The 22,404-nt window shown below is 50.6% G+C and overlaps 5 protein-coding genes across 5 annotated transcripts, besides 2 other annotated features; 2 read left to right on the forward strand and 3 right to left on the reverse strand.

The window, feature by feature from the left end:
• Positions 1-481: 481 nt before the first annotated feature.
• Positions 482-2,497, reverse strand: NFIA_053800 (uncharacterized protein; the record flags this gene model as incomplete). The annotated part of the gene is made up of 1 exon (XM_001257930.1): positions 482-2,497. One exon carries the CDS (start codon positions 2,495-2,497, stop codon positions 482-484), a length of 2,016 nt encoding a protein of 671 aa, XP_001257931.1.
• A 995-nt stretch (positions 2,498-3,492) lies between these two features.
• Positions 3,493-3,513: a microsatellite.
• A 2,519-nt stretch (positions 3,514-6,032) lies between these two features.
• NFIA_053810 (cytochrome P450) lies at positions 6,033-7,864 on the reverse strand (the record flags this gene model as incomplete). The annotated part of the gene is made up of 6 exons (XM_001257931.1): positions 6,033-6,496; positions 6,549-7,151; positions 7,199-7,270; positions 7,326-7,425; positions 7,472-7,588; positions 7,640-7,864. The coding sequence occupies 6 exons, from the start codon at positions 7,862-7,864 to the stop codon at positions 6,033-6,035; spliced, it is 1,581 nt and encodes a 526-aa protein (XP_001257932.1).
• A 4,329-nt stretch (positions 7,865-12,193) lies between these two features.
• On the forward strand, positions 12,194-13,152 carry NFIA_053820 (putative pyroglutamyl peptidase type I; the record flags this gene model as incomplete). Its single annotated transcript, XM_001257932.1, has 2 exons — positions 12,194-12,304; positions 12,385-13,152. The coding sequence occupies 2 exons, from the start codon at positions 12,194-12,196 to the stop codon at positions 13,150-13,152; spliced, it is 879 nt and encodes a 292-aa protein (XP_001257933.1).
• Positions 13,153-13,603: 451 nt separating this feature from the next.
• On the forward strand, positions 13,604-14,635 carry NFIA_053830 (MOSC domain-containing protein; the record flags this gene model as incomplete). Its single annotated transcript, XM_001257933.1, has 1 exon — positions 13,604-14,635. The coding sequence occupies one exon, from the start codon at positions 13,604-13,606 to the stop codon at positions 14,633-14,635; it is 1,032 nt and encodes a 343-aa protein (XP_001257934.1).
• Positions 14,636-14,710: 75 nt separating this feature from the next.
• NFIA_053840 (DNA-directed DNA polymerase POL5) lies at positions 14,711-17,852 on the reverse strand (the record flags this gene model as incomplete). The annotated part of the gene is made up of 5 exons (XM_001257934.1): positions 14,711-15,583; positions 15,633-15,935; positions 15,984-16,786; positions 16,852-17,425; positions 17,481-17,852. 5 exons carry the CDS (start codon positions 17,850-17,852, stop codon positions 14,711-14,713), a joined length of 2,925 nt encoding a protein of 974 aa, XP_001257935.1.
• Positions 15,390-15,529: a microsatellite.
• Positions 17,853-22,404: the final 4,552 nt, after the last annotated feature.

The raw sequence follows: 22,404 nt of genomic DNA on the forward strand, positions 1-22,404 counted from the left end.
CGGCTACCTCGGTCATGCAGGGAGTAACGAAGATAATGAACGAATCAGAGATATAGAAAAATGGAAAAGACAATCCTGCTGTGTTCGGAATGTCGGTAGTAGAAAGTCAAGGCAATGTCACCTCATCGTACAGAGGTTCGCAATATGACATGTTGTCCGACCTGCGTAAATCCAATGCGGATGCCATGTTTGTTTCTTTTGGGTGTGTTGCGTTTTTCTTTTCTTTTTTTTTTCGTCAAAAGGAGTTTTCGATTTTATCGTCTCGTTTCTATCACAATGGAAAAACCAGATTCGAATTGGTTTATAAGTCATTTTGTCATCAAGATCGTCAGTACCGTTTCTGTCGTTATACTCCTGATCACTGTTTGTCAGGGCCAAAGTCGTCCAGGTCATTAGTACATTGGGATCGAGTTCCAGGTCGATACCAAGATGAAAGAGGATCGCGGTGCCGACACTGCCATCAGTGACTCGTCAAAGATGGTCAGCATTGTCGCCTCGAGTAAGACATATTCAAGATCTGTCTGCGGATTCTTTCCGCATCGGATATGCCCCTCTCAGTCGGGTCATACGGCAGTGCACCGGTCATGTTCTGCTGGTCCTTGGGCGTAGCACCTTGATTGACGGGTCTGACTTGGGGCAAGAGTCCGCTCGCAAAAGGGTCAGACAAAGAGGGGACGTGTCTGATTCTGCGTCCCTCGTGGCGTTTCGATGCATCCACCTTGAAAGGAGAGCCGAGGCGCTTGAGGTTCTCCCCGCTCAGGTTCAATATCGGGTTGGGCAGGGCTTTCTCAACAGGCGTGGTTTCCTCATTTCGGGACGCAGAAGAGGGTGGAGAGAAGAGCTGGTCCAGGTTTTGAGGAGTGATGGAGCTTGTTGTTGCTCCACGACTTCGGATCCGCAGGCGACGATTACCAATATCACTCAGCTTGCCGTCCCGGATCAGAGTCTCTAGATGGTCCTGGGTCTCGTGATCTGACGACACTTCAGTGGGCCTTGGCACAGAATATACGACGTTGCTGTCGTCGGTAGCTGGTAAGACTTCCGTGCGTGGAGGAGAGCACAACCGGGACCCGGTCACGTGTATTGTCTCCCGCCTGGTCCTGGGTGTATGTCTGGAAGTTCTCTTTCTTGAAGTGGTCGGGCCCCAGGTGTGGTATGTGAATGGAGACCCAAGGCGAGGGGTAGACCCCGGATGTTCTGCATGAAGCTGTGTTGTTTTCGCAAGCGGTTCTTCCCAGCTGGCCTGCGGCGCGCAAGGCACTGCCTGATTCGGCGGCCAGTCGTACGCTGTATTTTGCGGAGAATGTTCCTCGACTGCAAGCTGCGAAAGAGGTCCAGGCACAGAGCTAGACACCAGGGAAACACCCAGATCACGAGTGGCATAAGTAGTTGAGCTGTTGCCAGGGCTGTCTAGAGGGTGCTCCTCGTGCGAAGGCCGCGAGAACAGATCCAGGAACGGAGTTGGGCTGCGGGACTGCATGAGCCTCTGGTAATGAGGCGCGATTGAGAATTTGCGCTTGCAAAGAAGCTTAAGACGACGCCTAGTCGAGGCCTCAGTCTTGGGCCAGGCAGTCTTTGGAGATTCTGTCCGTGGTGTTGGTGTCGTTTCGCCGCTCTGTGGTTGTTGCGGTTGGTGCACGGAGGATGTGAAAGGTCGTGCAAGCCTGTATCGCTTCCTTTCCCACGATCTCTTGGCCTCTCTAGCAACCCGGTGTGTCACACCGAGCGGGGGAATACTACCAGGCGTCATTTTGAAAGGGGTGATGGTCGGATCTTGTATGTATAGCTGATAAGTATTCCAGAGGTGGTTGTCCATATCCAGAGTCCACCGTTCTCTCTTGGGACAGCCGCGATTCGCTCTCTTGTGGTTCGTCGTAGCCACGGATGGCTTTTCCGCCATCTGCTTCGGCGGAATCTCGAGGTAGAAAAAGGGATCATAACTGTCACTTTCTGCGCTGGTGCAACTTCCACCCACGGAACGCCGCGAGGCGAAAGTTTCACATGAGGAAATTGAGGAGTCAGATGCCTGGGAACAGGCAGACCCAGGGCGCTGCAGCGACTGTCCGATAGCTTGAGAGTCCCACGAAGGCCATCCATCGGTAGGTTCAGACGGACTGCCGCGGATCTGGGCCGGGGGTGTCTTCAGGGCCATTCGGTCACGCGGAGGCGCCAGGAAGCGATCATCTTTGGCAGTGGATCCAGGGTATGACTGAGTTATAGAAGCGTCATGCGACGGAGGTAACTCAATAGAAGGCAGTGGGATGTCCGATGGGTTGGCGGTAAGCGTGGTGCGATCGTACTCTGCCTGCGCGAAGAGGTCGGTCCCCGAGCGAATGCGCGATCTTCGTAAGCGGCAACTCGAATGGCGAGGAGGTGGAGGTGGTCCGTCCACATGAATGGATGCACGTTCGGGCGTCCGAGGCTCTTCGGTGCCTGCGGAATAAAAGGTGAAGTTCTTCGGCAAGGTGCGCGACAGCCCATGCTGTCGGTAAGCCATGGCGTGGGTGTCCGGGTCGCTTTGCAGTACGACCAATAGAATAGGGCAACGATTGTCGTTTGTATTCTCTTTAGTTCTGATCGGTACCCCTAAGCGAATATCATTGCGCTCGCGCGAAGGTGTTATCCAGTAAGTCTTTTTGAGTGTCGGACCGCAGGCGCGGGCTTCGGAATCGTCGCAGACTGCTTCTCACTCTCAATTGCTGCGCGATACTATTCCGAGGAACAGTAAACTTTGCAGAAGCGCAAATACAATCGCAATCAATTGTGGGATCCGTTTCGATCAATTGTTGAACGTCTTCGGTCAACAGTGGGCGGGACAGGAGGGTTTCGTAAGTCGTTAGGCAAAGCAACAGAACAAAAAAAGGAGATGAAGCTCGTCAAGGTGTGAGTGGTCAGAGTAAGGAAAAGCGATCGAATTTGTGTGCAAGGGTTAAGCTGATGCGATAATGCGCACGAGAAGTTGGTTGCGACTCAAGCTCGTTGGAGTAGCAGCTGTGGTAGCAATGGCGGTAGTAGTAGTATCACATCGAACGGTTCCCGCGGTCCATTGGGCATTTGGCAGGTAATGGAGAGCGAAGTCGTCATTTACACCCGAAAGGGGACACACAAAAACGCCAGACCAACACAAAAGAAAAGCAAGGAAAAGGAAAAGTACGAAGAGACGGGAATTATGCGAGCAATGTGCTCGCAGGTAGAAACAGCAGTAGGGGGGTGCAGGAAGGAAAAGTGAGGGAGAGAATCGGAGAGAGAAGAGTAGTAGTAGGAGTAGGAATAGGAACTGTAGGTGTAGGAGAGGGCTGGTAAGCGGTAATAATACCAAACGGCGCAGTAGCTGAGGTACCCCCAAGGCACCGCAATATTAAGTAGCGAGTACTAACAGCAGTACCTAAGGTATGTACCTAAGCTAGCTTAGGGGAAAAGCAAGCGACGCCTCAGGCTCACAGTGGTTAGGTGCAGTCCAGGGCCTCAGGGATAGTGGTTCCACTCCTGCAAAATCAATCAATCAATCAATCACTCTGAATAGACTTGGGAATATAATGAACACGTCAAGGATAATGCTCCTAAAAGATGGATTGATGATCTTGAAGATCAGAGAAAAAGATGTTTCTGCTGTTGTTCTGCTGTTCTATCTATCTACGTGGTGTCAGGTATGCGGCACCATAACATGATCCTCAGACATCAACAGCATCATTCTGACTTCTCTGGAATGCGGAGAATTGTCTCGTGATTTGTGTTTTGCAATTGATGTCTCGTTCTCATGTTCATATGATTTCTATTTATCGTATCTCCTTGATTCTGTCTTGCAAACGTGGTATGTTCTGACTCTTCTACTCCAGAAGACTGACTTGTACTATCCATAGTTCTACCGGAATGGAGACATTAAAACTCAGTCATTGGACTGTCTTATATCCGAAAGATCAGTCGGTCAGCATTCAGAACCGCCTCACCGCACCCGACGATGCTCTATGGACAGTCAGAGGCCCGACAATCTGAGAAATTCCCCCTGCTCGACAAATGGCAGTCGTCCTGATGGAGTAGTTTCTCCCACTAAGCCAGTCGAAATGCTCCTAAGTTTGCTAATTCTAGTGTGATGGCTTGGTCCTCCTGTGAACTTCTGGACCCCGCGAAGTCTGCAATCACTATTTGCTGATTCATTTACTGCTTTAACTGCAAGGGTGCGACTATTAATATTAGGATGCACGCGGGATGTGGGTGAATCATCAACGTCTTTCCACCTTTTTGACCTGGAGAGCCGACTGGAAACATGGATCGGTACACCAACTCAACTGATGACATTAACTCTTGTACAGAACGATATCCAATTGAGCGGTCTAGAGAGGTATCCTAGCCCAGATCACTAATGAGGAGGAAATTCGGTGGCTGGGAGAAACCCCCCGGCTCATACCGCCGGGCCCAAATCCCAAGGAAAAAGACAGTCTCAACCTTCCCGATTCAAGCCCTTCTAGCGCTGGGTTCGTTTCAAACTTTCAGAAAAATTCGAAAGTCAAACTCCAGTCTCCTGCAGAAGTGGTTTCTCCACCACCAGACGGACGAACCACGACGTGAACATGGGCTGAACGTGCATTAGTCACTGTCTCCAGACTCCCACGTACCTACTTGCAGCGACGGAGACAGAAACGCGACTAACCGCCTCACAAGCTGGGTAGCAATCACTACTACATACTCCTTTTTCCCTGCAGTGGTCAGTATCTTTGGTAAGGAGTATACGATGGTCAACTGAAGTCGAAATAAACTACCACAAAGAGCAGAAGCTTCATTGATGGGGACAATCAACAAAGAATTGCAGTAGACTTTGTTCACTTGTACCTGTGGACCAGAGACTGTCACTATCACTATCACTCGCTTATCGGACGGCTCAGACCAACGCGTCAGGGAGGGGTAAAGAACGCGTCTGGACGCGTCTACTACGCGTATCCGCGCGCATGGTAAATTACCGTATCGTGCACGTCGACTGCGTAGTAAAAAGAGAGGAGCAAACTTATCAATCTCTAGTCATCTGCAGACTGGAGCATTTGCTACTCCCAATAGTCAATACCGAGAAGTGGTCTGTCTTTGTCTTTTTGTTCCTGGCTACGCTTGTGGAGCTACAGACAGACTACAGAGGTTCCATTCTATTCTGGGAACAAAGAACCCCATACGGAGTACGGAGTACTCCATACCTTACCTAGTCTGAATCATAAGCCAGCTAGAGCCAAAGCTAGAGCTAAGCTAGATCCTGAATCTGATTTCTTTGTTCTTCCTTGGCTTATATTAAGAATCTCGGGATTCGGAAAGACCCAGCTCTGATCTGCTGAGCCTGAGATCCGTGCTCTATATTTCCATGGAACGAACTGCTCGGGATAAACCTAGACTTCGCTACGAACTTATATCGGGATCAGCCATGACCATAGCATACTTGAGATCATGGACAGTAGTACTTGTAGTTGATATCAACCATCAACATCAACCTTGTTGAATCTTTAGAAAAGACTTACTACTTGCATGATCCTGCTGTTCCCTTGCGTCCACCACTGGCGACTCGCCGACGCATGTACCTCGGCATTGAGTCATGCTGATTGCTGACGTGCTGTAGCACGACGCTGCAGTGATTCAGGTCGCGCATGAAATCATGGATATGTGCTTAATTGAGTTTGATTTTTACTTTTGTCCGGTTGATGGTGATATTCTAGCTGGGTAGGGACAGTTGTTGGTTAGCTTGATCAAAGGTTATGTTGATTTGGAGTGGACGTATTGAACGTGCTACTGCTTAGGTAGCAAAGAATGTTTTCCTTGCTACGTGCGTCTGCTGGAGAACCGAATCCTTACATGAGCTGATGTGTTGTGGTCTCTGCCGAGTCATGAAAACAGGTTCAGCTGCAGTTTCCAACAGCACCGCACGAATAGTGAGAATGGGATGTCATCGTACGTGCCTTATGTACAGCTAGTAGGTAGGACATGATATGGGACAAGATATGTGCGTGTTGCCATACCTCGTACGGAGTACCATACATATGGTTCTGCCATGCTCTCCACTAGACTGACGGACTATCCGTTGGCAACTCCCCCAGCTTCGATAGATCAATCTCCGGTGTTCGTGCCTTGTAAAGCAGCTTCACATTTGGGTCGCAGATGATCTCGGTGCCGTGCATGAGCGACTGGGGACGTCCGCGGTCCTCTGCAAACTTCCAGTCGTATTTCATCAGCAGGTGGATCAGGAGGATTTTGACCTCGTTCGCGGCGAAGAATCGTCCGGGGCATGCGTGCAGACCGTGTCCAAAGGCAAAATGCTCGTTGCTCGTCGTGACGAACTGGTACCGGTGCTCATTGCCGGGCACTTTGCGTTTGTTGTAGAAGCGGTAGCCGTCGAAGGTGTCCGCGTGGGGGTAGATGGATTCATCGTTCATGGTGTGAGCGGAGATGACGAGCATTGCTCCCTTGGGAATAAAGGTGCCATCGGACAGAGTGATGTCTGCCAGCGCGTAACGCTGGAGGGAGGCTGGAAGAGTCAGCGCTATGGGCCCAGGAGCCCTCGGGTAGCTATCACTTACCAATGCTGACAGGGTTCAGCCGCTGGGTTTCCTTCATAAAGCTATCCATCAGCTTCAGCTTGGTAAGGCTGGTCTTCTTCAGACATCCTTCCTCCTTCACGACGGCAACAATCTCGTCCCGGAGGGGTTGGATGTATTCTTGGTAAGCTATCAAGTCGTACATGACGTTCGTCAACAGGTTGGAAGTAGTGTGGATCGCTGCCAGAGAAAGACTGATCTGGCTTTTCGTCATGTCATACGGGCGGCCGGCAGCAACTTCCCTGAACCAGTCGAGGGCATCGTCGGGCTTTAGAGGACTGTATTCCAGGAGCTTGCCTTGCCGGATCAGTTCTCGCTTTTCGATCTCCTTCTGCACGATCTTCTTCGCAACGCTAATGTGCTTCCGCACTCTTCGTGTTGACGGCAGGAACCAGTGCACCAGAGATTGCGTAATCGAGGGCCAGAGTCTGAGATCGCGCGCAGCGCCGAATGCGTCGATAGTGTAGTTGACAGACACATGCAGCCATTCCTTGTCACGGCAGACCTTCTCTCCCATAAATACAAGGGACGACAATCGGGCAACTATGTATGGAATCTCCTGAGCGAAGACCAGGGATTGCCACTCTGCTGTCATGTCAGAAAGGGCAAATGTGCCTACTGGAAGGACATACCATCAGATTTCGGAGGCAATGTCTCCTTGAGCACAGCCGCGGACTCTCTGGAAAGAGAGATAGTAAGGCTACCTGCACGGTTGAGTTAGCAAGAGGCACCTCTGCAGCACACACCAACGTCACATACCAAGCGTATGAGTTAGCTTTTTGTTGATGACGTCCAAGGCGATGCCTTCCTTGTCCAGTCCGAAAGGCTCGAACCCGGGAAGCTTGGCGCCAAAAAAGGCCTGCATTGTCAGCACAACTTCGCTATTGGCAGCCTTAGACCCTCACCTTCCTATTAGCTTCGTCGAAGGTCAGATGCGGATGGCTCTTGATCTCATCCATGTACCGCGGGTGCAGGACGATCATGGGAGAGTGAGAGAACATCATTTGAAAGACAGTCTTGCCCTAACCCAATGTCAGCTCCTCGAACATATCGAGCAGGACACATGCTCATACCTGGCTGAAGCCTTGTGCAAAGAGGGCTTTCGCGGACGCCACGAAGCGCTCTTTGGCTTTGCTGTTAGTGATTTCCCATCTGCTCCTCCCAACAAGGGGTATGTTCCGGTAGGGAAAGCCATCCACAAGCTTCCGATAAAAGTTCGACACAACCACCAAAAGCAAGGACACAGCGATGCCTTGGAGAAAGTATGGGCTTTGGAGCAATTCGGAGATCAACGCCATGTTGATTGTTGATTGCTCTGAGATCCGTGGTGCAGCAGGAAAGGAGGAAAGAAAATGACCACGCCACTGCAGTGGTGAGGTATATATGAAACCCCACTGCCTTCGCTGAGCTCTATAGGCCCTATACAAAGCAGGGTTGCCTCTATATGGATGCACGGGTATCTGTAGTTCCGTGCGGGGACTCATTCACAGAATCCGTCGGATACGACATGAGCATTTATCCGTTGCACTGGTCTATCTGTAGCGAGCTCATTGCATCCCCTCAGCTCCTGTCTCATCGTTAATATCCGGCAGGGGAGTCCTACCAAATCAGAGTTATATGCAAGCATGGCACTAGCTGGGCCGCTGAATCATTGCTAGACGGAAACCCCCGTGGTGTCTGCGCACGAGTTCAATCAGGACGTTTACGGAGTACCCCAATAGGGAAATTCGCTGCTTTAGCTGCAGATGAGTTTCTTCATCGCGACGTTCAAGGTGGGCCACGACGTTTAGTCCAAAAGCCGATCTGCCCAATCGTCAGTCAGATGTGGTGCATGGAGACGGGTACAGAAAAGATCCTTTCCTCGTTAGCTCGAGGAGGAGAAATCTACAACCCATAATTGGCTGATTTTATCCTCTGGTTGTCGATCTGATGTTAAGCGAAGTACGGATAACAGCTGTCCTATACGCAATACGACGACAGGCCTTGGTATCATAAGTCCGGGTTTCAGATTGGCGGAATCGAGTGTACTGCACAGTAGACAAATGTAGCTTTTGATGAGCGTTTACCCTTTCGAGACTCACTTCAAACGTGATCCCCTGTCCACAAAGCTGGCAACTGGCAAGCTAACTAGAGCTATTCCAACTCCCTGAGCAGGATCGGACGGTCGGACCTATGTCTCAGCAGATAGATATCTCATGGTCTCACCTCACCTTTGCTGTAGGTTGAGGTTAGACCTATGGCCTCGCCTCTTAGGAGACATCAATTTTGAAGGGTATGTCTATAGCACATATTTATCGTTATTCCCAAATCCTGATGAAAGAACACGGTCCCCTTCGTCTCATTTCTTCTCTTACAAATATCTATATATCCTCATATTCTCTTCCGTCCTTCTCACAAGTCTCCTCCTTACAAGCCACGTATATCGTCTCACACGGCTCTACCGTTGTACTGCGGATCCTTATCCGCAGCCGATCTATGGCAGGACTTTCCATACTTTCATCCCCAGAGGCTGGGAAGGAGTCTTAGACTCAATGAGGATTCATTCCTCCACTGACTGATACATAACCTATCATACTACGGCGTATACATGTTGCATGGTCTTGCTGAGACTTGCATAACGGCACCAATTCCTAGGAAGCTATTGGGAGCCTGTTAGGGTCTAGATGCATATAATCCCTGTTGCACTATTGTATCCTCCCGATCCTCCCGCAGATAGGGTATCATACGACCGAAAATTATCTATCTACATGTTTGCGAACATGCAGTATCTTGAAATCGGAGGCTGTGCTGTTGTCTTTGGGGGGTAGACAATCGCCTCCCTATGTATATACTATTGTCCCTGAACCAGCCCTCAAAGATGTTACTTGCGTGCCATACACAGCCTGTATGGCTAGGCAGGGAGGGCCTTTAGGACCTGGCTTTCGTCTTCTCTAATTGCTACCTGAGATGAACTGATGGCCGGCTGCTAGATAGTGTGTCTGCGTACAGTGAAGTAAACTATAGAGTCTTAAAGGCATCCCTAACACCAAATGGGCTTTCCTTGTTTGGGTCTATATCGTCTATCTGAAAGAGAAGAAAGCGAAGGGGACTTTGAGGAATGCACTCAACCCACTGATCTAAAACAGGTGTCAAGACAACAATTTCTAGCTAGTAGAAATGATAGTGCAGCAGCATGTTCAACAGACTTTGCCTTGCATCTATGCCGGCAGAAGTCCCTCGTCGGCGAGACAGCGCCTTGAAGAGCGCGTCCTTGTTGCAACCAGGTGCTTTGGCTGACGTGGCTTGCAATGCATATGCCACTCGACCTCCAGAGGTATTTCGTCAAGACTTCATCTCCGATGGTGTCCCCTCTTGCAAGCTGCAAGTAGATGAATTCTGGTGGAGGTTACTTGAACTGGATTACTTATGAACGGCGCCTGGAACCCAAATATGACCTCAGCAGGCGTGTACCTGTGGATGCAGACTAGACGGGTCAAGATACCCATGTTCTCGGCCCCTTTCGCAAATGTGAAGGGGAATATTTATACGCCCGGCCAGCCAACTTAGACAGCCCATCGTCTAGCAGCCAAAAGCGGGCCTGTTTCAAGGCGTACAACCATGTTCCTGTTGCTGCCTTGTCCCAATTATGAACCTCCCCCCCAGCGATGCCCGCAGAAGCAACTCCACACGCCGTATTCCGGCTGAACAAATTTAGTGACTGGGAATCGACAGAATCTGAACTCCGTCCATGGTCTTGAAACCTGCGGCTCAAATGTGGTTGTAAATCACTAGTTGCTGACCAAGCAGTAAAAACCTGGACTCCTTGGAGGTCATCAATTCATCATGCCTGACGATGACCAACCGAAAAATATCTCGTTTCGAGTCATGCGTGGCTGGCGATGTGTATTTCGATGGGCATAATTCGCAGCCACAGTGTGTTGATTACTGCGATACAAGGTTTCCTGAAGAGTCAGCCTTGAATACTCATGGCTCGCCGCTATTATCTCACGGAACGTTACCGTCATCATCGTCCCTGTGACCGTCATCCGAGTAGGAGTGCACATCGTCGGTCTCGGTGTTAGGAATGGAAGCATATATCTAGCCCGTTTTGACGGACCACCTGCCTCAAGGTCTTCCCGGCTTTATCAGGCGCGGGCCTTGAGCTCTCATCCAATTCTTGGAGATAAAAAGGACAATACTTGCCGGGGTAATCCTCTGCTTCCCTTTCTCCTTTGCAGTACCAGCCTCGCATGTTCTCTTGGCCATTTCCGTGTCGTTTTGATGTGTCTACTATGTTGTATAGTGTCGATAGTAGTTGTAAGCTTTTTGCTGTGTATGAGCAATTGAACTGATCCAATTGCGTATCTTGTCTTCTTCTGTATTGATCTCCCGGGTAACAGCTATAATGGCAGTTCTGGTACCACAGATACGTTCAGTAACTAATTTTTCGGTACCCTTGTTGTCAAAAGGTACCTTGCGGGTTTGGCTCCGGCAGTCATGGCCCTCATATGGAAGGTATCAATTTCAACTCCGGATTGACCTGTGCTGGATGGAGATCTGGCCAATGTGGGTCATGGATCCCATGTTGAATGTGTCGCTGTCATCATGTCTGGCTACTTCCTCAATGTCCGTGTCAGTGATCTGGTTGACAAGGCACTTGGATGGTTCTGTACGGGGTATTTGAGTAACTGGTATTTTCATGGCTTTCATTGCTCTCTGTATTCGCGCATATGAGATTGGGGGTATTAGTTCACAAGGAACCAGGCGCAACGAGTTGTCGCTGATAGACTGCAGGAGGTGCACAGTCTCACTCTGCTCCTTCGGAATTCCAACCATACGAGGGTCCTCGTGCGGGTGAGCTGGTGGGTGATGAAGGGGGGGACAGGCGGGGCTTCTGGAGCGTGCCTGAAAGTCACTTGCTACAGGATATGAAAGGCACTGTAGATCAGTGCGTGATAAAGGTCCCATAGGATCATCTCTTTTGCTTGTAGTTCCATTGCCTTCAGAGGGGTGCCGCAATATGTTTCCAGACAGAGCTTTAGTCTGATTCCGCAATTTGAACGTATCAGACACTAGGAAGAGAAGAGAGCATGGACAATAAGCATAAGAAGGAGATGTAATCTGTTTTTATTCACTTCTCTTATGTCAAGTAATGTGAATGCTGATGCTCATCTCTATGACAGGATATTCACTGTTGGAAGCTGGGGCTGTTAGTTAATTTTCCGCATAAATAGAACAGTCATGTTAGCACTATCACACTCGGTGCACCATAAATCAGATATTAAGGTAAGCACAACCTGAGATATCAAGAATAAGAGGACCCCAGATTCAGGCCTCAGGCCAGAACATGGTATCCAAAAAGGCTAGTGGGGATCCCGTGATGCCAAGACCCGCTAACCAGCTTAGTAAGGTATGCGGGGTCCCCGGAGTAGAGATAAGGACAAGGTCCAGCTCCAAGTGGTACATATGACCTCGGAGAACATGTCCCCTCTTGAGAGCCAAGTTCATACGTCCATGCTGCTCTAAGAGGGGTTGGGCTGAAGTTCTGAATGCTATTTTGCGCCAGAAGAATAAGATTTTTCAAGTGTCTTAGTTGACACATCCTGATCTCCCTCCATCGTTAGCAGTTAGCACTATCTGTTATCATCATGGGTGACTGCGGGCCAGCTGTCCCATCCATCCACACTCAACTTGCGGGGCATCCTTCACTATCTTCTGTGGACTCGGATGATATCAACATTCTGGTCACTGGGTTTGGTGTAAGTTCGTCCGGCAGCTTCAGTTTTCCTCTCACTTCACCCCTTGTCACAAGTGCAGGCTCATACTGACTAACTACTAGCCGTTCAAGACTAACCTCGTCAATGCCTCGTACTTGATCGCCTCATCCCTTCCTCCTTCCTTCGCCTTTACTGTTCCACAAAGTTCATCCGCGTCCCCAGAGGGACCCACTACGACTCATCGAGTATTCATCCATGTCCATCCGAACCCTATCCCCGTCGCTTATTCGACGGTCCAATCAACCGTCCCTTCCATAGTCGATGATTATGCCAAAACACACGGCGGTCGACGACCAGATATTGTCATACACATGGGCATTGCAGCAACAAGACAATACTATTCCGTCGAGACAAGGGCACACCGAGACTCGTATCTCATGTCAGATATCGAAGGGCGCTCGGGTTACGAAGCTGGAGAGAAACGATGGAGAGAGCTTGACCTGCCTCCTGTGCTGCAGGCGGGCAGATCCGCCGATCCCCTATCTATCTCGGACATTGCAGAAAAAACACATGATCGAGAGGTAACTCCATCGTCGCAAGCTGTACGGTCTTCCTGGAATCCACATCCACCGAACGACAAACTCCTCAATGTATGGAAGTCATTTGCTCCGGGGCCCGACGTCCGGCTCTCAGAAGATGCGGGACGTTATCTCTGCGAATTCATCTTCTACACCAGTCTGGCGCATGCCTTTAAACAGGGCCAGGACCGGAATGTGGTGTTCTTGCATGTCCCTGGTGGCTATAATGATCAAGCTGTCCAGACCGGGCGAGAGGTTACCATTGCATTAATCAAGGCTCTGATCGCATGCTGGGCGGACAGGAAGATGTAATTGCATGGTGATAGGGGATTAGTACATTCATGATTTGCATGACTTATACGCATAGCTTGGACGTTAGATGATGACACATCTAGTTTATCGATCTAGTTAATCATTGATAGTTTCTAATGTTTCTTCGGTAATCAGCCGAGGTTCACGATTACATTTATCCGAATGGTCCAGCTCCCCAACGAATGCCGATATTTGTTCCTGCGATGACAGGAGTGTAGTGCACTAGGACAAACGATAGAGCTTCCATATGATCATCAGCAATGTTAACGGCCAAGCAAGCATGACCTGACATGTCGAGACGATAAGAAGAGTAAAAATAAGGCGGCAGATTCCGGCAGAATTTCTGTATATTTTCTTATCAATCCATGGAAATCTAGATATCCATGCACAACATAACAACAGAGGAGGAAGATTCAAGTATCTGAGTGACTGACAACAAGACAGGCGAAAGATGGACTTCTCCTCTAAAGTCCTCCCAGTAGCCGCCCTCGGGGTGCTCCTTGTGGTCCTCACCCCAAGAGTCATAAAATGGGCAAGCACCAACAGATTCAGTCTACTCCAAGCCCTCAGGCTCCAAAAAGAGATCACCAGCGAGATCGTCTCTCTACGCATCTACCCCATCAAGTCCTGCCGCGGGATTGAACTCCCCAGAACCACTCTCCGCCTGCACGGCCTAGACCTCGACCGACAATGGATGTTCGTAGACGCCAAAACCCACGAGTTCCTCACCATCCGCCAAATCCCCCAAATGACACTGATCAACACCGGCCTCAGCGACGACGGCACCTCCCTCCTGCTGAGCATCGCCGGAACCACAGAAAAAATCCAAATCCCCGCCCGCCCAGACGCCGCCTGGCTAGCGGCCCACACCACCCTCGCCCAGGTCAAGGTCTGGGACACGCTGACAGACGGACACCTCTACGGAGACGCCGTCAACGCCCCGTTCGCCAGGTTCCTGCAGCGCGATGTCTGTCTAGTCTACAAGGGCCCCACGCCGCGCATCCTGCAGGGGAACGGTGACCCGCGCCTCCTGGGCCGGCAGCAGAGCACAAACTTCCCCGACGTGCATCCCGTGCAGATTGCCTCCGAGGCGTCCCTGGCGGAGCTGAACCAGAGGTTGCGGCGGAAGGGTGTGCAGCCGATTACCGTTGAGCGGTTCAGGCCGAATATCATCGTCCGGGGGACGGTGCCTTGGGCGGAGGACTCGTGGAAGACGGTCCGGATTGGGTCCGAGCTGGACTTGGATGTTGTGGCGCGCTGTGCGCGGTGCCAGGTGCCGAATGTTAATCCGGATACGGCGGAGAAGCATAAGCGGGAGCCGTGGGATACGCTGATGACGTACCGCCGGGTGGATGAGGGGATCAAGTATAAGCCCTGCTTTGGGATGTTGAGTGCGCCGCGGAATGAGGGGGTTGTTGAGGTGGGGATGAAGCTTGAGGTGTTGGAGGAGACGACGCAGCATCGGTATATTAAAGGATTTTGAGTAGTAGCATCTACAATCAAGTATTTTGCATCATGTGTACTGTACACTATGTCTATGAGATATCTAGGTAGCTACCTAATTCTTCATCTGCTTGCTGGCAGAAACACACCAGTTGTTCCAGTCCGAGAAAAACTGAGGCTGGACATGGCATTTCTTGCTGAGAAGCTGCTCCTTGCGTGTAGCCGCATACACATCCACCACATCCGCGATAGCGTTCTTGTCGTGCGCCACCAGCACCTTGACCACCAACAGGCTCGCCTGGCTGCACGCCGAAGCATGCGCCGGCGGACCACTATGCGTCGCCTCGGCGTGGATGGTCTTCAACAGCTCCCACACCGGCTCAGCCGAGTCCAGCGAAGGAAGTGCACTGCCCTTGCACAACTTGGTATACTCGCGGAGCACGCCGCTCGCCTTGTTGGCTAGCTGCTTGACGGTCGACTTGCGGGTGAGACGCAGCAGGGGGAGAAGGAGGTCAAGAGCGAGAACTTTCGAGTGGCATTTCTTGACGTAGATCTCCAGTAGGTCGAGGACGCGGTTCTTGAAGTTGACCATGTTCTCCTTGGCGTCCTTCTTGTCTTTCTTCTGGCCCAGGGCGTCCCGGCGCGCGCGGAACACTTTGACTAGCTGCTCGTCGATCTGCTCCATCTCGTCGTCGTTCATGTCTGCGTCGGAGTCATCGGACTGTTCGTTGAGGTCTTGGTCGGCGCGGTGCGTGCCCAGTGCTTCGGCGAGCTTGGCTTCGAAGGCGGCCATTTCTTCTTCATTTTCGCCTTCGTCGGATGCGGCTTCGTCGTCGTCGTCCCCTTCCTCCTCGTCCGAGTTCTTTGCGTCGATGACTTCGACGTCGCTGTCGTCTTCGTCGACGTCCATCATCTCTTCGTCCTCTTCGTCATCCTGCTGCTCGAACATTTCTTGCTGACCAGCAAGACTTTCCTTGGCCTCCAGAATCTAATATGCGGTTAGCATGGAACTAGATCTCAGGAGCGAGTGGACATACAGATACAAGGGACTCCAGGCCATTCTCGGTGACCTTGTCAGCAAAAGCGCTGAATACCTGCTCACTCATACGGCGGAAGAGTTGCGACAGCTTCGACGCGAAACTCAGAAGAATCTCCACCAGCGCATCAGAAGCATCGGAGGCTTCCTCGTCTTTTGATTTCTTGTCGCCCAGAAACTTGGTATAGCAGAAATCAAGCTCGTCAAGCATGGACACTGCATCGGCATCACCATTGTACACTTGCAGGATTGTCATCGAATACAGAAGCTTGAACGCCTCGACGCCTGAGACCTCATTCTTTTCCTGTTTCAGTCAGTAAAAAGTAGCTGACGGAAATGTCGTAATACTCACCATGCTGGACAGCTTCTTCAAAGACTTGAAAGCAGTCTTGACCGAGTCACGCAGAGTCTCGTCCATGTTGATAATAAACTTGCCATACTCCTCCGACTTGGCGGCGTCGCGGATCTTCTTTACAACAGCGTACGGGAGGGTAGTGGCATACTTTGGGTTGGCAATAAGACTGTTCAGACACGAGCTGATTCTGTTCCGGAAAAGCTCCTGGCTCTGTTGAGTCAAGGCCGGCTGAACAGCCGCATCGTCCTTGGGCATGAAATAGCCGAACCGCACAAATGTGAACAGAATCTGCTCCAGAACTGCTTGCAGGCCATCCTGAGACTCGTCGCTGGCCGAAGCTCGGGATCTCACGATGGACAAGAGCAGACCGGCAAGAGACTGCCGGCTTGCTGCTGCCGCTTTGGCATCGTCCGCCCCCCGGCTCGCGATGAGCTTCTCAAAGAAAGGTACGATCTGCTTCAGTGCGTCGAGGTTTGCCTCGACAACGATCTTTTCGATCGTCTTCGTCTTGGTGGCTTGGTCGAAGTTGACGGAACCGGCTGAGCCCATGAGCCCGATGACAGACGCCGCGGCGAATTCGGGATCCTTTGCGACGCGGGCCTGGATTGATTTGGCGGCCTTGACGGCCATCCGGTGCAGGTATCGGTCCTCGACGGCGAGCTGGTTCGTCAGGCACCTAACGAGGTTCTTGGTGAATACAACAGAAGCCAGCTGCAGGGGGCATTCATTGAGGACTTTGATGAAGACGAGGAAGCCCCAGTACTTGCGTTCCTCGGACGAGGATGAGGCGAACAGGCCGTCTAATGACTTGTTAGATGCAATCCCTCGGAAGACGACAAAACAAAAGAAAAAAACTTGAACTTACTGTCAACAACTTCCGTCCAGAACTCAGCAAAGCTCAAACGAGACGACTGCTTGGCTGACACGTCAGCAAGCTGCCTGATAACAGCATCCCAAGCAAAGTGCAACTTGGAGCTCCACACTCCAGTTGACTTGGGATTATTCCCCTGGCTTCCCGCCTCGGAGTCAGCAGCCGAGGAATCCTTCATGACCTTGGCAAGCTGGGTCCTCTCCCGTGAATCCAACGGGTCATCGTGTTTCCAGACTTTGCCAGGGAACTCAGCCTTGGGGTAAGCTTCCTTGGCCGCCAGCCAGATCGAGACTCCCTCCGGCGTACGAGCGAGATCGTTCGCACAGAGCCGCTCCAGCGCGACCTCCACATACTTAGCAGCAGCCTTTTGCGAAGCAAGATCAAAAACGCAGCGGTAGATAATCCATCCGCACTCCTCTCTAATCCACGGCTTCTTCTTCGCGAGATCAAACACCAAATCCAAAAGCTTGGTCCACTCTGCCGGGGGCACCTCGCCCTTGAACAGAATCGACGACTTGACAATAGCTTCCGCTCCAAACAGCCGTCCAAAGTGGTGATCTCTTTGTTCCTGCGACAACAGTCAGCAAAGCAAGTTTTCAACACGCAGAATCAACCCAACTGACCTGTCCCGTCTCGCTCCCCGACGCATTAGACTGCGCCTCCCAGATACCCACAACAGCCGGGATCGTGATGTCCGACTCTTCTCGCTGTGCCGCAAAAATCTGCGTCAGGATCTCAGTCAAGGCAATCGAAAAGCCAATCCTCGCAGCCTTGCGGCTACTGCACAGCCCGCGGAAAAGTCTCTGCAGCGCCTTTCGGATCTGCTCATCAGTAGGCTTCTTGTCCGGCGTGAACTGCGACACAAGAGCCTGCGCTGCCTTTAGCCGGATCTCGTCCTTTTCATTCGCGAGGTCCTCGTAGATCTCGACGAGTTTGGTGTCGATGTTGACTGGCTCGCGCCGCCGCTTCTTGGAGCTGGCGTGGGTGTGCGCCATGATTACTTGCTTTCTTTGCTTTTACGCCCGAATATGTATCTGATGTATGTTACTGAGACCCAAGCACACAGATTTCAGGGCGGTAGCTGCTTGTTTTGAATGCAGCGATTGGGTGGTGGTGATATGCTGCGACAGCAGAAAATTTATGAGGTTGTATACCAAATCGGGTTAGCGCCGTTTGCTGAAGGCAACGGATTGCCGCTTTGGGAGTTTCTTGCAAACGGACGAGATACTCTGGATAACTTCTATTGAATAAATTAGAGACGAGTGTCGCTAGAAGAGGTGATCTTGCTATGGCATTTGTATGCTATTTTTGTTCATGGTGGCGCACATGCTGATTCGACCAGGGTAACTCCAGCTGAATATATATTTCCTTGTCAACGCAGCAACACGATATCCAAAGAGTGCCAGACAACGGATCGAAGTACCTATCTATCTTTCTGTCTCACAGATGAATATCATCATGAATCGAGTCTTCCGACGAAGAAGGCCTGGCAGACGCTGTAATACAGCATCGGGCAGCTACATAAGTTAGTATGGACCAAGCAATAAGATGTAGGCATTATTACCGAAGTACAGATGAAATGGGCCCTAGCACACTTATCACAAACGACAGCCTCGTTTACTGGAGAAAACACAATCAGGCAGATTATATAGCGGATGAGCTGGCTTGACACTCATCCAACGATCAAAACACCGACGACAGGGACTAAGGAGGGGCTCCGGCGGAGGCTGACCGAGTGGTTTTGACTGCGAATGATCCTTGTACTTCTCTCGAGTGACCATGGTAGAGCAAGCCTGAGTATCACCAACAAGAGGGATGTCAACCCCTCATACAACTTGAAGTGATATGACTGCCTTGACTGCGTCGACCAGGTAGCTTGCACCAAATGGACATCCGTGGTCTCAATTCGGCCTGCAATTATACTAAGCACTGGCCCACACATCAGCCATCACTGCCTTGACAATTGCAAGTCGCACCGTGATTGAGAACTTAGCATTACCAGGACTCGTCATGACTGACAGAAGTATAGCAGACGCATGTCTATAACATTATCTCGACAGTATATGCTGCCGATAACCTCACTGAATGGCCGATTCCCAATCAAGCAGACTACCTCCAGAGCCAAACAACGGTGACCAACTCCAACTATTGTGACCATCAACCCTACTTACTCAGTTCACTCGCGTTCATGCATCTGAGCCTGAAGTATGAATCAACCTCACCGCCAGTTCGTACATCTCTATGGCATACTCACCAGTACCTGGTATCGCAGACTCTACGCCCCTTGCTATGCACAGATACTACGTATACAGTACTATATCCTACATAGATGCATGCGGCAGGTCTGTCTCCTTCGTTATTGTAATGTGCCCTCCTAGACGAGGACGATGCAAGACATGCCCCTTGCACAGAATCACTAGTGCGATTGAAGACGATCTACTCGGTGAATGTTGATGTTCAGTGCTGGTGCCTGTCTTCTGTCTGTCAACTTTGCTTTGCAATATTGCGTTAGCTGTCTCTGGCATACTACCAAAGGGTACAGCTATAGAGCACCTCTTTGAGCTGTGCGCTCCCTTCATACCGCATAGGTAATCCGGGGGGAATCCCGTCCACTTGTACCATTCCGAGGCCCAGAGCACGGCCGGTACAGGGATTTGGTTGGAACAAGAATATCCCGGAAGAATCAGGGACGAGGAATACGGCAGGAATCGAAGTGGTAAGGCACGCGGGGAATCTTGGTTCTGACGTGGCAACGGGTAGGTCGAGGAATGTGCATAGTCCGGCCTGAAGCTAGACATGGTATATTCAAGTAGGTATCCCGGTTCTAGGTAGGGCATAAGAGCAGCGATTGACAACGCGATCCCTGTACTCGATTATCGAGTTTATGCATGTTGTTGCGAAGACATAATGCATCGCCTGGCTATGGCCTGAATCAATGTCCGAGACAAGAACAACCAATTTTTGCAGGCTATATGGCCCGCAGCTGAGTGTACCAATGGATTGCCCAATGCTTGTCACTGCTTGAAGACTTTGTCGATGTCCAATGACAAGAGTGAAATCAACGCTAGAGGTAGAGATTCATGACTTCACTTTTCCAATTCTGCAGGCGTTGCTGCAAGGTACGCAACTCTATTCTTGCGGTGAGAGATTAAGAATTTGGCAGAGTGCAAGATATCAAGATTTTATCTACATCCCTGTCTTTCAACGGTAGGACCAGAGACTAGTGTTTCCGATATCGTGACTCGGAAGACGCAAGGGGATCGTTGTCCAGTCTTGTTATCAGCGTGCGCTGATTGTCGATCAGCCAGGGACAAACATTGATTCTCACGACGACAACCGAGATGATTATTCTTCCATCAAGGTTGAGGCCAGGGGTCAAAAGGCATTGGCTGTAGGAAGATGTTGTTGATTTTCGACTGGAACCCTAGATAGCAGCATTGGATTGTTCAGGACGGTAAATGTACACGTGCCTAGTTGAATCCGTGTTCATGAGGCCTTCACTCTGTCAGACCCTTGACCAGAGTACTCTCGTCGTCATGAGCTCACCGTTTTTGATGAGTGTAACGTCGGTAAAGTGTGCTTTGCACAATCTGGATCTGTCAGTCGCAGCACCTAGTTTACCAACCTGCATGCACCGCAGTATCAGTGAACTTGCCAAAGATCTTGAACCGCTCAGTGGTAACTGTCCAAGGCAGGGTTCTGTAAGAGTACCCCGTATCTACCCCGTGCGTATCTGCCATATCCGTGACGATCTGCCTCCCGCAATGAGGATTGTGCATGAAGATCTCGCATTCTTGAACTGCGGTAGATCCACCGGTACGGCCCCTGGAATGCAATATCTGAGCAACCCAGGCGTCCAGAACGGCCGTCGAGATACCGGACTTTTCAAGGGGTGCAGTCCATATCCTGAAATAGGGATGGCCCGCAGCTAAGACGAGTGGAGATCAGAGACACTCTTGGACGTGCGTTCTTGATGCACGAAATACCCCATCATGGGATGGACAGTGCATGATAGAATAATTGGCTATTGATCTAACCGCCCTAGAAAGGTCAATAGTATGTGGTAAGGAGGTTTTGGATTAAGTACGTGCTAATGCACTCCACAGTTAAGCATTAGCTAGACTGCTCGAGGGGTTGAGCAACGACCATGGGCATTGGGCGCAGGGCGCGGGCAATGCGGGCACTGAATGTCAAAGACAAAGACGGGCTGAATAATGCGGGTCTTGGTCAATAGTTCTGCCGATCTCTTGTCAGGACATTCCAGCAACCACGGGATGGCGCATAGCTAGTGACTGGATAATCTGTCCACAGTGATAGACTAGGCATGTGAATTATTTGATGCCGACGAATCATAGCAATTTCGATATTTTAAGCACGGAGGAGGAATAATTGGTTAGGAGAGCACGTGTGGAAGGGAGAATGGGAGCAAGGTAGGCAAGTGAGGTCCAGTCATCGAGGGACAGCAAGGAAGGAGTGACTGATGTCATAGAACTTTGGGCGGCCCTTCTCAATCAAGAAATAAAGCTCGAGTCGCAGGACGTCTTGGCAAGACGGTCGCTGGTCGCTCTCTGCAAAAGAGCAGACAAGCAGTTCTCGTACAATTGATGGTAAGAATAGTGAGGGATCGGATCTGTTTCTTTGTTTACATGACGCGAGACGTGTCGAGGAAAACAAACAATGACTGTCATCAAAGCAGAAGATGTGCCAGCGCATACGTACATGAGCACAAGAGCTCCCCCAGTGTGACATCACATCTCATCCCACATGGAGGGGTCTGCAGACAAAGTTCATCACTATGATAACACTGGCTGATGGATGGGCCCATAGGATCACTTGAAAGTGGAAATTGAGCAACTGGCGACGCCATGAAATAGAGTAAGGCTGCAGAGAGACGGGAGTACAGAGTCCACAGACAGCTTGTTAGTGGATAATTGCACGAGTAGTTTGGTTTAGCGCGACTGCTCTTGCCCAATCAGCAGAGGAGCAAGTACAATAACCCCGCACCACTGTCTGAGGCAGCGATAACACAATCCCCTCAGCGCGCCTAGCACCGTACCAAGCCCCAGCACAGCTCAGTCCTCAATGGCCTAGAATGCTACCATTGAGCCCCGAGAGCCTCGGGAGTCTTCCAGATCTTCGCACTCTTCGCACATGGTCATGTCATGACGGCGCAGCTGATGGTTTCTAATCTGGTCGTTGTTTTTTGGTAGCATTGTCCAATAAGACATTGTACACAAACTACTAATAAATTAGAGCTCCACTGGTGAATATCGGAGTCTTCGGGGAGCCCGACATACGTTGATGCCATCATAGTAAGGTAGTCAGCTTAGTTAGTATCCTGCTCAGACCCTCTTACGGAGATTATTGTCATCATCCTGATGACAGTCCACCCGAGACCGGCGCGCATGGACAGAACATAGACGGCCGAGGATACTTGAGTGGGCTTTTGCTGAGCGTGTCAGAGCTCCAGTTGAAAAGAAAAGGAATTGACTATATCTGTCGGCTGGGATGAATCATTATTGATGCTTTTCCTCAAGTCAGTAGATA

Source organism: Aspergillus fischeri, genomic scaffold (assembly GCF_000149645.3).
Source record: "Aspergillus fischeri NRRL 181 1099437636266 genomic scaffold, whole genome shotgun sequence".
Classification (NCBI taxonomy): Eukaryota; Fungi; Ascomycota; class Eurotiomycetes; order Eurotiales; family Aspergillaceae; genus Aspergillus; species Aspergillus fischeri.